The following is a 17,533-nucleotide window of genomic DNA, read 5'->3' as shown; positions in this document are numbered from 1 at the left end:
GGGAGATATCAGAAAGGGAGACAGAACATAAAGACTTCTAACTCTGGGAAATGAACTAGGGGTGGTGGAGGGGGAGGAGGGTGGGGGGTGGGGGTGAATGGGTGACGGGCACTGAGGGGGACACTTGACGGGATGAGCACTGGGTGTTATTCTGTATGTTGGTAAATTGAACACCAATAAAAATTAATTTATATATATAAAAAAAAACAAAAGGTATTTTCAGCTAATTGTTTCTCTCATCACAGTATGTGAACATTATAAAGACCTCTTGTGGTTGTCTTTTATCCTTGGTCTAGAGTGGTAGTTTTCAAGTTTTTGGTTGTATATCTATAGAAGGAAACAAAGGACGCCCCTTAATATTTTTATATTTTGTATTTATTCAATAACTGTATATGGTAACACATTAAGACAAATAAACATTTTTGAAGATTGATATAAACTTAAATACAAATAAAAGTTATATATATATATTTTTTTTTCTCCTTGTAGGTCAATTGATTATAAAGTCTCCTTTTTGGATTCATGTTTTCTATTTAGAGAGCATCAATATTGAGGCCTTGGCTGATATTTGCATTCTGCACCAGCCAACCATTTCATGTAATTCCTGTTGTTTACTTTTATCTTGGCAAGTTGAACTTCTTCCTTAAGGTTTTGACAATACTGATTACTAGTTTATCTCTCTTGCATCTGTATCTTTGGATCATTGGTTCATTCCCTCATCGTGGAATTTTCTTGCAAGCCTAGGAAACCTGAGACATGGATTAAGTCTCAATTTACAGGCTTTAGAATCAACAGATCTCAATTCGGGTCTAGTTCTGTCATCTATAAACTGTTTAACTGAGCAAGTTACTTACCTGCTCTAAATCTTATTTCCCCGTGTGTAAAATGTTGCTAACTCTCAAAGACTGTTGCGAAGATATTAAGATATACAAACAGCCACCCCACCTGGGTGACTCAGTCAATTGAGCATCCAATTCTTGATTTTGGCTCAAGTTATAATCTCAGGGTCATGAGATTGAGCCCTGCATGGGGTTCCTTGCTCAGTGCGGAGTTTGCTTGGGATTCTCTCTCTCTCCCTCTCCCTCTCCCTCTTCCCCCACTCTTACACACACTCTCTCTCAATAAATAAAATCTTAAAAAAGGTATATAAAGGCAGACAGCATTATTAATTAGTATTAATAAATGTGAAATTGTAGTGTAATCCTACTTGACTTGTATACATATTTCTTTGGAGAGAAAAGAAATTTCTCTTTTCTTCTCAGCAAAGAAATATGCCAAGGATTAAGCAGTAAATTGGGGCATTTTTCTCTGTATTTCCAGGGTCTAGCACCATGACTCGCATTTCAATGGGTTAAATGCATGTTTATTGAATGAACACTGAAGTTTCTAGGAGGATTATTCATTGTGTAATGATTCATAAAATACTTAAAACAGGTATTATTATCATTAGTACAAAGGCAGAGTGCATTTGACATACTCATCCTCACACATATATTCACTGCTTTCTTTTTAAAATTTTTGTTTAAATTCAATTTAGTTAACATATATTGTATTATTAGTTTCAGGGGTAGAATTTAGTGATTGATAAGTTGCATGTAACACTCAGTGCTCATTACATCAAAAGCCCTCCTTAATGCCCAAAACCCAATTACCCCACCCTCTACCCACTTTTTCCTAGTGCTGAAAGTTTTCACCTGGTGCTGAAAGTTTTCACTTGTTCTTAGAAAAAGCCGAGGAGTAATTTTAGTTGTTCACGTTTTGTTGGATCCTCTAGTACACAGTAAAATAGACCCCACTCATACTGGGTCAAAAGAATATAGGCAGAACACCTATTATTTTACTAAGCGTGTGGCAGAAAACTAGGACTATTATAAATCTGTAAAGAAATGATATCCCTTAAAAGTTATAAATTAAGTAACCATGGATGTATCTGTTTTAATTTTATCATAGTACTCTTCACTCATTAAATACTGACACACAAATGCTATTTGATTCTGTAACGGTTTTCTTTGCTCTCTTTTATTTTTATTTTTTAAGGTTTTATTTATTTATTCATGAGACACACACACACACACACACACAGAGAGAGAGAGAGAGGCACAGAGACACAGGCAGAGGGAGAAGCAGGCTCCCTGTAGGAAGCCCGATGTGGGATTCAGTCCCTGGACTCCAGGATCATGACCTGAGCCAAAGGCAGCTGGTCAACTGCTGAGCCACCCAGACATCCCACTTTGCTCTCTTTTAAAGAAAAAAACAAAACAATATCTCAGAGACCCAACCCTTCAGTAGTGTTATTGGGCTTTTAGAATCCTTCTTTATGTAATAATTATTTAATTGATGATTAAAGAATGTTACTTCATGTTTTATGAGTAAATACTCATAAGTGCTATCTAGATAAGCAGGTGATAATTTATATTATTACTAATGCTCATCTCTAGTTTCATAGAAGAAAAAATATGGTATTAAGTTAGATTTTGTATGTGACACCAGATATCAAAATGTTCACATTTCAAAATGGAGTAAATACAAAACAAGAATGACCCATGTATTGATTGTCACTCACAAGCCTTGCCCACCCCACATTTTGCTAGATGTACATAATTATGCTGCATTGGAACTGCTAAAACTGTTGCACCTCACACATGACTCTCTTTCCCTAGGCTCTGTTTGTTCTCCTCTGGAACATGTGTATGATTCGCCTTCGTATCTGCTTGGTCTTCACACTGTAGACAATGGGATTGAGTACAGGGGGGAGTAACAGATAGATATTGGCCATGAGTGTGTGCACCACTGGTGATAAATGCTTTCCAAATCTGTGGATCATGGTGACGCCAATGAGAGGAATATAGAAGAGGAGCACAGCACAGATGTGAGAGAGGCAGGTGTTGAGAGCTTTGAGCCTTTCATCTCTGGAAGCAATGCCCAGCACAGTCTTCAGGATGAGCACATAAGAAAAGAGAATGATAATAGCATCCAGCCCCAACGTGAAGATGACTATGATAAGGCCGTAGAGACTGTTGATGCGGGTACTGGCACAGGCTAGCCTCATTGCATCTTGGTGGAGACAATAAGAATGAGACAAGACATTGGAATGGCAAAAAGGTAGCCGCTTTATAAGGAAGGGAACAGGGAACACCACACAGACTGCCCGGGTGAGGACAACTATTCCAATCTTTCCAATGATGCCATGGGTGAGGATGGAAGCATAGCGTAATGGATCTCGGATGGCCACAAATCTGTCGAAGGCCATGGACACTAATACTCCTGATTCTACCACTCCAAATCCATGGATGAAAAACATCTGTGTAATGCATGCATCAAAAGGAACCTCAGGGACATTAAACCAGAAGATGCTGAGCATGGAGGGCAAGGTGGACATGGAGAGACTAACATCAGTGAGAGCCAAGATGGAGAGGAAGTAGTACATAGGCTCATGGAGACTCTCATCTACCTTGATGACAGCTAAGATGGTACCATTTCCCAGGAGAGTTAGTGTGTAGAGAAATCCCAGGGGAAAGGCCATCCATGCATTTTTATCTGGCATCCCAGGGATACCTGTCAAAATGAAACTGTGGTGGTTCACATGTGATGCATTTGAGTTCATTGTCATTTTGCCACTGTTGGGGGAGGCTGGACTCTTCCACTTAGCTTGCAGTTCCTAAGTTGAAAATATATTTTCATAGAAGATGGTAAATACATTTATGAATATAGAAGAGGAACAGCAGAGGGACCAGTTAAGTTTAAAACAATGTCTAAGGTTTTTGTATTACTTTGTTTGCTTCCTAGACAATCACATGAGATGAAGTAGCAACACGCAAGGACTTAACAGTGTAGAGCATTTTGCTAAATAATTTTTAAAAACCCTCTAAATTCACAATAGCACTACCACACAAATACCTACTCACAATTCCACTGCCATCACAAACCCATATTTATACAAATCTATGTGTATACACACACACACATACACACACACATAGTCTCACATGCACACGTGTGTGTATCTTCTTCCATATACCTAGGCATCTATGTCATGGTATTTATAATGGCCTACATTTGTAGATAAACTCATTAGTGATAAAACTATTCAAATTAATATTTAATCTTGACAAATTTTGAGGTAATTCTCAAATAATAATTTATAGTTTGCCATAACCTCATTTTAAAGTAGCAACGAACAGGGAATACAGGTGGCCCAGAAACAACCACACATAAGATATAAAAGTATTCACTTATAGGATTTTTATTTTGAGAATTACCTAATGCACCAGAAACTTGGGGCCATTCTTAAAACTTCTTCCTTTGTTAAATCAATGTTTAACCAATTTCACACTTGCCTTCAAAACATATGAAATAAGTATCCCCTTTCTGTCTTTTGTCAGTTAATAAATAGTATAACCCATTCCTCCAGGCTCCCTAACTGACCATCCTCCATCTAGTAGTGCCTGTGTCAGTAATTCCTCATTCTGTAGTCTGAATAAACTTTTTAGATTTGGAATATGATTTATTCACCACCAGCAAAACCTCCTTTAAGGGTTTCTGTTGTCCTTAGAACAGAGTCTCAAATTTTTATCTCAGCCCTCAAGAGACAGCATGATTCAGCTCCTACTCCTATCTACTGCCCCTGCACCAACGCATATCATTTCTCTCCCCTTTGGTCTCTTCAGTCCAGCCAAATTTGCAGTGTTTAAGTTCCTGGATCCCACTGAGATACTAATAGAGGATTTCCACATTGTTCTTTCCGGATCCTTAGGCCTTTCTCTACCTCTCCTAGAGTTACTCTTGCCTAATCAAAGCCTAGCTATCCTTCCCAAGTAAGCCTTTTCCAAATGCTCATTCTGGTTTAAGATTTCTTAAATCTTAAGTATATTGTTTTCATATTATGAGCTTTTCTTTCTCCTAAGTAAGAACAGTTATTTAAGTATTGCATGAGTATTTGTTCAATGTCCCTCTTGCCTGCTAGAAGTTAAACTCCCCAGAGGAAAGGAATATTTATTATGTTCATCACTTAACAGACCACATGTTAAGAAAATATTAGTGTTCCATATACTTTAAATGAAGGATTGAAATAATAAATAAGTTAATATGGATGACTGAATATCATTCTTTTTTTAGAAGTGTTACAAATCCTCAAACTCCTCCCTGATCTTTTGCATGTGGTTGGGAATCATTAACCAGGAGAAAAAAATCTCTTTCTAAAATGGCACAGATTAAAAACAAACAAACAAACAAAAAAACCCCCCAAACTTGAGGAGTCTGAAAGTTATCAGAACAAAGATGTTTTTGTTCTTTCCTAGGTCCCTGTTATGGGCAAGGAAAAAGAAAAATCTCAAGAACTTGCCAGGTGTACACGACCATGTAGGCTTCACTGCTCCTTCTGCCTCCTGTTCTGCTGTGAGTTGAAGAATTGCTGTTTGGGAGACAGCATTATGAAGAAATTATTTTTGCAGATTCTGATTTTTTGGCATAGAGGAATCCTCAAGAGATAGTGTAGTCCACTTACAAAGGTTGTGTTATATGTTGCAAACCGAATCCAGGCCCCTCTCACAATAAAGTACAATGCTCAGATTTAAACAAAACACTTCATGGTGTCTGTCTAACCCTTTGGCTACTCCTTGAGGAGGGAGCTTTTTAAATACTTTCCATGTTAAGTGAGAGTTCTTCACTTGTTTGGGTCTGCTGATCCCTCATCTCAAGCAATTCTGATGGCTTTCACTTGGGAAGAATCAGTTGGCTCTCTGCTCCTGGATGTTTTTCTTGGAAAGACTTGAAAAAATTTGGTACTTTGGTATTCTTGAAATCCCCAGGGCCTGTGGAAGCACAGTTGTTTTATGGAAATGCTGATTCTTGTTTTCCCAGATTCTTGTTTCTAGTGCTTTTGATTGTTTTTCTTTATCCAAATGTGTTTTACCTCATCTTTTTTCCTCATTCCTACCTCTGTTCTTCTTTCTCTTTTTCATTCTCTCTATATGTTCAGCACCCTCTTTTTCTAGCTCCCAATTCATGTATATCCATCCAATCATTCTTTCATTCTTTCCATGCACTAGTTCTCCCCTACAGTATATGTCTTCTTCCATCCCTAATAACAACATGTACACTTATTTTTTTCCATTTTACCTAGAAACTTGTTATCTGCTCTTATCATTTCCCTCACTAGAATTTCTATGATTATTTAATGAAATAATGTACATAAATAATTCCACACAGCACTTGCTAGGAAGAAGGCATGTGAAAGTACTTTAAGATTAATTTATTACCTGTATCAATTTCTATGCTCCAGGTCAGAATTAATTTGGCTTCTTCCTTTCCTGAAATTAGCAAAGAGAGCACTTATGAAGACTTCTCAAACGTCTGGTGACATCTGGAGTGATCACAACTCAATAACAATTTCTTAACTCCTCTGAAAACATCCCTGAGGGGTGTTGTTAGCCTCTGGGCTATTCCATCATGATGTCCCTAAGGAATCCAGACCCTTCCTTCATCGGTCAAACTATTTTTTCTTTTGCCAACAAATCTCAGTTTTTTTCTTCATTTTGTTTGCAATCTGTCAGCCAAGTTTGAAGAAGGATCTACTTCTCCCTTACACACACGTGCACACATATTATTTATGAATATGTATTACTTGCATATATGTAATAAATACATATTAAATATATAAATAAATATAAGTATATATAAAAAAGATTTGTCTCATGTTGAACCACTAAGCAAATTCTAGGATTCCAGCTGGATATTGGTCCAGGTCTTCTGACTCCAAAACCAGTCTCAGGCTCAATGATGACATAGTGTTATGATTTACCCTGAAATAGGTCTGGAGTCTACTGTTGTTTTGAGATGAAGAGAAGGCTTGCCTGACTCTCTATCAGAAACATAGAGAACAAAGTTCTCTGAATCTGTTGCACTCTTTGATTTCCTAGCTTGTTATTTAAATCTATTAAATACAGTTTCTTTAATTTGTTTTAATGAATTTTGCTGTAATTTCACTGAGGTAATTCTCAAAATTCTAGAAATAGCTGGTTATTCCATCAGTGTGTGCCTTTATGTGGTAAGTCCTTAAATTATCCACAGATCCTATCCACCACCTCTTTTGGTCTCATTTATTTTCTTTCATAGACATATTTGCATCGTAATAGCAGAAAACAAAAGCCAGATATAAATAATTCTTATGATGATGCTTTTTTTCCAGGTACATTAGAGAATGTATTGTAGAACTTTATGTATTTTTAATTTCTAAACATAGTTATTTCCCAATGTGTATTACAATTTATAGGACACCACCTATTCAATGAACATTAAGAGCTAGTGCTTTATAATAAGTGTTTCTATATATTTTTACATAAGAGTTTGTGACTATGTTTAGAAATTTATGATTATTTATTTATTTATTTATTGTTTTTTTATCTGTATATTTATAGCTTTACATGATCCTACATATGAGATGTGTATGAGTGTATAATTTCTATAGATGAGTTTTTATTCTTTTAAAATGATCTTTAAGCACCCCAAGCTATTAAGGGTAAAGAGTTAAAATACAAAGTCTTTACCTTTAAGGATTTTCAAGTTTGGGAGAGTGCTAATGTTTCCCAACCTCTTTGAAGAATTGTTACAAACAGTAATATACACAAGTAAAGTGCTTGATGCAAACTTTCTGAATCTTTTAACTGGTGGCTTGGACTCCTCTGAGGATGTTATAATTTGCCTCATTCATGTCTATAGAAATTGATGCTGCTTGTAGCCTAACCTCTCTTCCAGGAGGACTCCCAGATTATCCTAACAATCAGAATTTCCTATATTTTGGAGCTCTACTTTATCAAGGATCTGCCTTTCCAGATACTAAATGGCAAAGTTTAGCAGAAAGAGTAGAGTCTGGGAAGTCTGATATACCTTGCTTAAAACCACGTTTAATTTTAGCTGTTTGATCTTAGTGAAAGTCATGAAACCTATTTATTCAACATTTCCTTGTCATCTATTAAAAATGACTTTTCCTGGTTAAGTCCAACTATTCCCTCACCTCCCCAACTGAATTTATATGGTCCAACGTACTAGAGGAAATCATACAACCATGTTCACTCATACCAAAGAGCTCACATAACTCCCTCCGTGCTTTCAATCATATTTAATGACTCTTCTCCCACTCCCTTGTCTTACACAAATCCTTATTCTTTGTTGTTGACTTCACTTCCTACTTCATATAGAAAATTGAAACAATCAGAAAACTGATTTAGTGCCCTAAATTACATTTACTCACCTAAGAGTCAAATATATGCTGATTTCTCGGCTACCTTATATAAATCAGATGACATATTCATGCTCTATTCTAAAGCCAATTCTTTCAGTTTTTCATTAAATTTTTCTTGTGTCTCCTCAGGAACATCACTTCAGCAATTTTCCCTTACTACTCTTCCTTACCATAAAGTTTTTACCCTCTACTTGATTATTTATATCAGCATCAAGCATGTCATGTTTTCCATCAGAAAAAAAAAAAGGTATTTCTGCTAGTATTCTCTCACATTGTAATTCCCTTTCATGTAAAACACTCTAAAGAAAAAAAAAGTTAGGAGAAGAGAAATTTTTGCCTACTTCTTATGGTGTATTTTTCTAAGTAGTTTTATCAGGTTGAATGGCATATTCAAAGTTCTGGGGAAGAAAAGCAGTCAAATTTTAAAACAGTACAGTAAAAATCTTCAACATGAGAGAAGACAATAAATGAGAAAAGGAAGAACTAAAAAAGACCGAAACATATAAAAAGCAAATATCCACATGACAGATACAAATCTAACCAAATCAAGTTACATTAAACTTAGATGAACTAGCGCAGCCCCGGTGGCTCAGCGGTTTAGCGCCGCCTTGGGCCTAGGGTGTGATCCTGGAGACCCGGGATCGAGTCCCACATCAGGCTCCCTGCATGGAGCCTGCTTCTCCCTCTGCCTATGTCTCTGTTTCTGTCTGTCTGTCTGTCTCTCTCTCTCTCTCTGTGTCTCTCATGAATAAATAAATAAAATCTTTAAAAAATAATAATAATTAAAAAAAACTTAGATGAACTATAAACTCCAATAAAAAAGCAGAGATTGTCAGGTGGATAAAAAAAGAAAAATCCAAGTATGTGCTACTTACAAGAGGCATAACTTAGAGTCAAAGATACAAATAAGATGGAAGTAAAGGATGGGAAAAGTTTCACTGTGAAAACCATATTTCTAGGTCTACGTAAGTTTACTGTGAATTCTATAATACATTTAAGGAAAAAGTAATGCCACTGTGGCATAGAGTCTTTTAGAAAATAGATGAGGGAAAACTTCCTAACTCCTTTTGTGAAACTAGTATTACTTGATACAAAATCTAGATGTGTATCATCAGAAAACTACGAGAAAACCTTTTATGAATAGGGATGCAAATTTTAAGCAAAATATTAGTAAACTGATATAGAAAGCAAAAAGAAAATTGTACTATGAAAAATTAAAGTTTATCCCAGTAATGTAAGGATGCTTTAACACAAGATTTAATGTGTAATACTATATAAATAGTTTAAATAAAAAACAAGATGATATCAATAAATGCAGAAAAGTCGTTTCAAAATCTAATTCCCATTTATACCAAGAAACAAAATAAAAGAAAAAAAACTGTCAAATCAGAAGTAGTCACATGAAAAGACTTTAGCAACATTGATCACTGAGAAATTCAAATTAATTTTGTAATAAGGTACCACTGCACAGTCCATAAAATCTGATAGTGCCATGTATTGGCAAGAATGGGAAGAAATTGGAATCCTTATATATTGTTGATGTGAGTATAAAATCGTTCAACCACAAACAGTTAGACATTTTCTTCCAAATTAGAGAAACACCTATCATAGTATCCAGTAATTCCTTTCCTAGATTTCTGCCCAAACATGTCCATACAAAGACTATATGCTAATGTTTGTAGCAACATTATTCATAATAGTCAAAAGTGGTAAACAACTCAAATGTATTTCAACTACCAAATGAGTAAATAAATAAGTTTTATCCATACAATGACATATTACTCAGGAAGGAAAAGGAACAAGCTATGAATACATTTAGCAGCATGGATAAAATTCAAAACAATATGTTAAGTAGGAGAAGCCAGACACAAAAGACAATATATTTTATGATTCCTCTTATATAAAATTACTAGTAAAGGCAAACTATAAAAATAGAGAGCATATCTGTTGTTTCCTGGAGCGAGACACGGGTCCAGGGCTGACCTCAAACCACCATGAAGGAATCTTTTTTTTTTAAGATTTTATTTATTCATTGTGACAGACAGAGAAAGAGAGAGGCAGAGACACAGGCAGAGGGAGAAGCGGGCTCCATGCAGGGAGCCTGATGTGGGACTCGATCCCGGGACTCCAGAATCACGCCCTGGGCCGAAGGCAGGCGCTAAACGGCTGAGCCACCCAGGGATCCCCAGAGTTTTATAAATTTATTAAAACTCTTCAAACTGTACACTTAAAATGGATCAAATCTATCATTTGTAAATTATACCATAACAAATGGTAAGACAGATAAAATAGAACATTTAATAATTCATTAGGAGACTATTGCTCTATTCTATAAGAGGTCAAGGTAACTTTAGTAGAATGGTAGAAGCAAAGATGAAGGAAATTTGAATCATCTGAAATATATTTTAGTTTGGACTCAATAGGCCTTGGTAATGGATTAAATATAAGGAAGAAGATTAGAAAAGATTGGAATTTTGATTTTGGCAACTAAGTGGGTTGTGCTATGGTTAGTGTGATTTATTGAAATTCATTGTAAGCAAATAGGAAGAAAATTTTTGTTTTTGTTTTACAGTATTCACTATGCTAATTTGAAGTTTCCTATTTGATATCTACATGGAATTATCGAGTAGGAATTGGTCTGGAGATCAAGACAGAATTCAGGCCCAAAGATATGCTTTTGGGGGTAATCGATTATAGAGGCATTAAATCACTAGGATTTGATACTATCATTCAGTGAGAATGAGATTAAAGTATAGGGCAAAAGACCAAAGAAGAGACACACTAACATTTAGTGATGTAGGAGGAAGATAAGCCATCAAAGGATATCGAAGAGTAGAAGTTAAAGCAGGAGGAAATCATGGTGTCACAAAAAAATCAGAAATGAAAGTAACTTAACATGGAGGCAATTTTCCACTGTATTGAATCCTGCTGAGAAGGAGAGTAAGGTGGAGAATATTTTCTGGGTTTAGCAATAAACAGACCATTGGTGACACCTGCACAGATGCTTTCAGTGGTATGGGTAAGAACTGTCACTAAAATGAATTGAGAGAATGGGAAGACATTCCAGACCACAAAGCTGATAGGCTTTACTGTGAAGCAGAGGACAGAATGAGAGAGTAGTAACTAGAAGGCATGTGGAAACATGAATGAGCATTTCTTTAACATTTTTCCTTTTTTGCTTGCTTTCTTGTCTTTCTTTTTTCTTTTCCTTCCTTCCTTCCTTCCTTCTTTTTACTTTCTGTCTCCTTTAGAGAGAATTGTAATGATTAGACACTAAAGTATATTTGCATTTTGGTATGCTAGTGAGGTACCATTCACACAGGATGAGACAAAGTCTGTATTTGCATGGTTGCCATCACAAGTTTTGCATTAGGGAAAACTAGGCCCCCTTCCTCTGAGATCAAGACAAAGAAGACCAAAATGTCCAGAAGCCTGAGTCTCTATGGCCATTGGCTCTGGGGACATCTCCAAGAAGACTGATGCTTTGTCTCTAGGGGATCACTTCGGAGGGAATTCTGGATTAGGGTTCTGCTGGTTTTAAATCTCTGGCTGTACTGCTCTTATGTACAGCACCAGAAATGACTCTCATCTCCTAGATTAGGCTTTGGGTGAGTTGGGAAACAAACTGAGGCCCAGGTAATGCTTTCTCTGAGAATGTTTTCATAGAATGGAGGGGGCTGTAGTTATGGACAATTCATAAAGACATTTTTAGAGTTCAGTACTGAGTGGTTGGAGTGGAGGAGGTCAGGTCTTTTGAGCCCAGTGTACTGTTTGGTCTGGACTTTGAATTTGATGGTACAAGTTATCTCTTTGGCTAAAAGCTTGTCATTTCCTATAAGATTAAATAGAACTTCAAAGTATAATGTTCAGATTTAAGTTTTACTTTTGGGATTTGAGTCAAATTAATTTACTTTTCTGACTCTTATTTTACTAATGCATAATGGCAATAGTACTTTTCTCATAAATATTTTTTAGTCATTAAAAGAGATAGCATATGTAAAGAGCTAAAAATAGAGGCTGAAGCATAAATAAGCATTCAATAAATTTCACATTTTTATTATTAAAGGACTAAAATAATTTAAAATGCCTGCCTGTTAACCTTTGCATTGTTTCTCTATGTCATCATATAAAGTGATTGCTCATGATTTCTACATATTTCTAGAACCTAGAACCCTCGGTTTCAGCAATATTTTTTTATGGTGATAATCATTCGTCCATTTCCTTTACCTTTTTCATTAAAAAAGAAATTACAATTTGAACTATACATAATGAGGAAATCAATGGCAAGTATATTATTCTACTAAAGGCTAATTAGAGAAAATAGTAGAGCCCTGGAAATTTTTCCCCTTCTGTCAGTCCTGGCTCAAGGCAAATAGCAAATATATTCCTTCCCTAAGGGCAAGACTAGTCCATGGCTTCTATAGAGGACAAATCGAAGGGGCCAGAACTATGCTTCAGCCTGCAGTTCAGACACTTTAATATATATTAAAGTATATTATGCTGTGTCCTGTCCTTCAGAGAATAGGTCTTTCCACTTGGCTGCCTGGCTGGAGAAGAACAATTGTAGTTCCATAGTGATAGAAAAGAAAGGCTCTTGCTGCCTATCTTCTCTTCCACCTCCATTCCCACATATGCTTTGTAAGCCATAGAAGTTCCTGCCCTTTTGCTGTGAGGAAAGTTTAGGTTTGATCCTGTCCATGGTCTGTCACTGGTATTGATAGACACAGAGTTGAGCTGAGTCCAACTGAGGATACAGGCCGGACATATTGACCCATCTGTAAAGCATGTCTTTATTCATCCTTGGCACACATTCCACTCCTGTTTCTGCTCTTGTTTTTCATGTGTTATTTGATAAGGAAAGAAGGTGCTCTTTTGGTCCTCTGATTACAATGGCATGCCTAGTACTTAGGAGGCATTTGACAAATATGAAGTCCTTAATAATTTAATTAAACATGGAAAGTTCTTCCTGAAGTGCTTTAGATCTTAAGGAATCAAGAGCCTAGTTTGAGGGTGCTGAACCTGAGCACTGAACCTGGGGCGGTTCAGTTGGTTAAGAGTTTGACTTCTGATTTCGGTTCAGGTCATGATCTCAGGGTCATGAAATCAAGCCTCATGTGGGGCTCTGCTCTGGGTATGGAGCCTGCTTAAGATTCTCTCCCTCCCTCTGCCCTTCCCCCCACTCTAAATAAATAAATAAATAAACAAACAAATAAATAAATAAATAAATAAGTAAGCCTAGTTTGTAACCTTCATCTTGAATTCTGGAAAGACTCTTGGTCTTTGGGATTGAGCTCCTCAGATGGTCAGTGTGGTGTTGCTTTTGGGGTGCTAGTCCTTCAGAATGAATTATCTTTATTCTTTTATCCTCTATTTTTTACTATGCATGACTACTACTAGTATATCATTCTCCTACCTCTGGTTTATCTAGGACCTGCTTCCAATAAATCATTTACAGTAAGCATTCATAATTAAATGCAGAATCACTGAGCATAGATCTATAGAATTCCTCCTCTTGAGCACTGCAACAGCTACTACCTGCAAGCCACAGATTTTCAGTGTTGGGTCAAACTGGCTGAGGGATGGAGAGACTTAGGTAATATAGAATCAAAATATATAAATTATATATGGGTAGGTAGATACATTTAGCAGCATATAAATAGGTTTCATGGCTTATAAATATCTTGAGAGAGAGTTTCACAAACACTACAAAATTTATAGGTAACAGATGAACTTTGATTATTTTTTTAAGATTTTATTTATTTGTTCTTGAGAGAGAGAGAGAGAGAGAGAGAGAGAGAGAGAGAGAGAGAGAGAGAGGCAGAGGGAGAAACAGGCTCCATGCAGGAAGCCTGACACGGGACTGGATCCCAGGTCTCCAGGGTCATACCCTGGGCTGAAGGCGGCGCTAAACCGCTAAGCCATCCGGCTGTCCGAACATTGATTATTTTAATGATAACTTTATTGAGTGTTGATTCCTTGCCTGGTGCTCATCTAAATGCTGTATTGATATTTCCAGTGAATACTTTTAACTATCCCATGGTACATACTATTATTTTCATTTTAATTTTAAAGAGGTAAGGAATATGCACAGAGATTATTAATTAACTTGTTCAAAGTTACAGAGCCAGGATTTAAACCCAGGTGATCTATTTCCAGAGTCTAGTTTTCAAGCTATTTTCTTATTCAAATTTCCAGAAAAGAGATAAAGAAAAATATGTAAAGAGACACGGGTTATGCAGTATGTAGGTAAAAGACACACAAATCCCATTGGATCTAAGATTTGTCAAGAAGTCAGCTGGAATGTTGATATCCTTTAAATCTGTAGTCTGCAGGATCAATTTTTCAAATTTCAATAGAACTTTCTGCAATGATGGAAATTTTCCTGTCTGTACCATATGATTCAATAGTCACTTCAATAGCCATATAAAGTAATTGAATACTTGAAACATGGCTAGTGTAACTAAGGACTGATGTTTAATTTAATTTAATTTAATTTAATTTAATTTAATTTAATTTAATTTAATAATTTAATTTAATTAATTTAAATGTAAACAGGCATAAATATCTAGTGGCTAAGATATTAGACAATGTAGAACTAAATTATTGACTTAAAAGAACCTTAGAGTAACTCTGGCCAGTCTCTCTATTCATGCCCAAGCATCCAGAACTCTCTGCCCTTGCACTTTGTCTAGTGATTTTTCTTCTTGTTGTGACCCAGGCTCCTGTTCTGTTTTCTTTCATGTGGGTCCTGAGATGGGCTTCAATAATATATGAATTCACTTATTTTTTGTACAGAACTTTGTGTGTGTGTACATTCTTATGTGGGAGATTCTTAATGAGACTCTCATAAGGGTCAGAAATCAAACAGCCTTAAAAGCATGATAGTACTGCTCTTTCTTTTAATCCTGAACCCTTATCAGTTGTGGCTAGACTGGCCCAAAAAGTGATTTGCTCAGCTGCACATTTCGATATATCTTCCTGAAGATAAGAGTGAATAATTAGAAGAGAGCTGTGTGGCACCAAGATTTTAATATTGATCTTTGTCATGGCAGGAGTTAGACATTAATGTCTAGAACGGCCCATAGGACTATCTAGGCTTTACTCAGAGTAGGGCATAAAGATACTGGTGACTCAGGTGGAGTTTACTAGAACAGCAAGGAAGCAAGTCCACTAACTCCTTGGTGTTTCTGGATAAATTATATTCCTATTGGGTACAGGTGTTAATTGAAGTTTTTTTCTTTTTTCTTTCTCCTAAGTATATTTTAGCATGTGATGGTCACTAATAGAATTATTGCCTCATGGGATAAGGCCATAGTTTCTCTATCGGATTGTGAAGGTGAGTATATTAGATTAATGTTTAAGTCACTTCTTATGGCTACCATCTCAATACTTATTGCCACTGATTCTAACTGCAACTGTTTGACTTAATAAGTTCTTCCCTTTTTGCCCAATCAGAACTTCATTCCACTATGTCACCATTCAACCAAACTACTAATAACCATCAGAACTTCATCTTGACTGGGATTCCAGGAATGCCAGAGAAAGACTTCTGGATGGCCTTGCCCCTCTGCCTTCTTTACAGTACCACGTTCTTAGGTAATGTCATCATCCTTGTTGTCATCAAGGTTGAGCGAAGTCTCCATGAACCTATGTATTATTTTTTGGCTATGCTAGCTGCCACTGACCTCAGCCTTTCATTATCTTCCATGCCCACCATGATCAGTGTTCACTGGTTCAACTGGCGCTCAGTAACCTTTGATGCCTGCATCACTCAGATGTTCTTTATCCATACCTTTGGGGGAGTGGAATCAGGTGTTCTGGTCGCTATGGCCTTTGATCGCTTTGTGGCTATTCGCTTCCCTTTGCGCTATGCTACCATTCTCACTCATGGAATCATCGGCAAGATTGGAGCAACTGTCCTGCTACGGAGTGTGGGTGCAGTACTCCCTGTGCCTTTCCTCATTAAAAGGCTACCTTTCTGCCACTCCAATATCCTTTCCCATGCATACTGCCTCCATCAGGATGCCATGAGGCTTGCCTGCGCTGACACTCGTGTCAATAGCATCTATGGCCTCCTGGCTGTGATCTTCATCATTGTACTAGATGCCTTGATCCTTTTGATTTCTTACTTTCTAATTCTCCAGGCAGTACTGGGCATTGCTTCCCGAGAAGAGAGACTCAAGGCTCTCAACACCTGCTTCTCCCATGTCTGTGCAGTATTGCTCTTCTACGTGCCTCTAATTGGCATGACTCTGATTCACCGCTTTGGGAAGCATTTGTCACCAATAGTACACATGCTTCTGGCCAATGTCTACCTGCTTCTCCCTCCTGTGCTCAATCCTGTTGTGTACAGTGTTAGGACCAAGCAGATACGGCAGCGAATTGTCAGAGTGTTCTGTGGGGGCAGGATTGGCCCTTAATGGCATCTAAGAGTTCTGCACAAAAGCAATCAAGTCAGGGAAGAGTATCAAATGTACCACTGTCCAGTAGAGTTTCCTGCAGTGATGGAAATGTTCTAAATCTCTCTTGTTTAATGCAGTAACCACTGGCCACACATAACCATTGAACACTTTAAACTTTGATAGTACAAATAAGGAACTGAATATTTAAATTTTATTTAATTCTAATTAATTGAAATATAATTTAAATAGTCACATGTAGCTAGTAGCTACTGTATTGAACAGTACAAATCTAATGGGTTATGATATGCTTTTGCATAATGGTTCTCATGAAAGCAATAATTTATCTTAGGTAGTTTCATAAAAATAGGAATTTTCCTTAAAATGGTATACAACAGCTTGTCAACATTTTTTAAAGTTTTATTTATTTAAGAAATCTCTATACCCATGGAAGGCTTAAACTCACGACTCCAAGATCAAGAGTCACATTCTCTTCCAACTGAACTAGCCAGGTGCCCCACAGCTTGTCAACATTTATATACAATTAAATTCACCCTTTTTAGCATATGGTTCGAATCAACTTTTGACAAATGAATAGAACCAGGTAACCACCAGTGATACCAAGATAGAGAAAAACTGCATCACTGTTCAAAATTCCCTAATGCTACCCCTTTGTATCCATACCCAGCCCTTAGCAAGCACTGATTTGTTCTCCATGCCTATTATTCTCTTTTTCCAGAGTGTCATGGACCCTGCAGTCTTAGCATAATACATGTGACATTCATTCGTGTTGTGGTGTGTATTGGTAGTTTATTGCTTTTTATTACTAAGGACTATTCCATTGTATGTAATTAACAATTTTTTCATGAAAAATCCCGAGATTGTTTTTGCTCCA

The 17,533-nt window shown here is 36.7% G+C and overlaps 2 protein-coding genes across 2 annotated transcripts; one reads left to right on the top strand and one right to left on the bottom strand.

The window, feature by feature from the left end:
* Positions 1-2,656: 2,656 nt before the first annotated feature.
* Positions 2,657-3,604, bottom strand: LOC129504718 (olfactory receptor 51H1-like). The gene has a single exon (XM_055317556.1). It carries the CDS (start codon positions 3,602-3,604, stop codon positions 2,657-2,659), a length of 948 nt encoding a protein of 315 aa, XP_055173531.1.
* A 12,104-nt stretch (positions 3,605-15,708) lies between these two features.
* LOC129504902 (olfactory receptor 51H1-like) lies at positions 15,709-16,659 on the top strand. Its single transcript, XM_055317775.1, has one exon. It carries the CDS (start codon positions 15,709-15,711, stop codon positions 16,657-16,659), a length of 951 nt encoding a protein of 316 aa, XP_055173750.1.
* The last annotated feature ends 874 nt before the right edge of the window (positions 16,660-17,533 follow it).

The sequence above is a fragment of the Nyctereutes procyonoides genome, unplaced genomic scaffold (assembly GCF_905146905.1).
Source record: "Nyctereutes procyonoides isolate TBG_1078 unplaced genomic scaffold, NYPRO_anot_genome, whole genome shotgun sequence".
In the NCBI taxonomy this organism is placed as follows: domain Eukaryota; kingdom Metazoa; phylum Chordata; class Mammalia; order Carnivora; family Canidae; genus Nyctereutes; species Nyctereutes procyonoides.
This window is presented reverse-complemented; position numbering and strand designations above follow the sequence as displayed.

Excerpts from the sequence above, each read along its gene's own strand:
- LOC129504718 (XM_055317556.1), bottom strand. The coding sequence starts at position 3,604 with ATGAACTCAAATGCATCACATGTGAACCACCACAGTTTCATTTTGACA.
- LOC129504902 (XM_055317775.1), top strand. The coding sequence starts at position 15,709 with ATGTCACCATTCAACCAAACTACTAATAACCATCAGAACTTCATCTTG.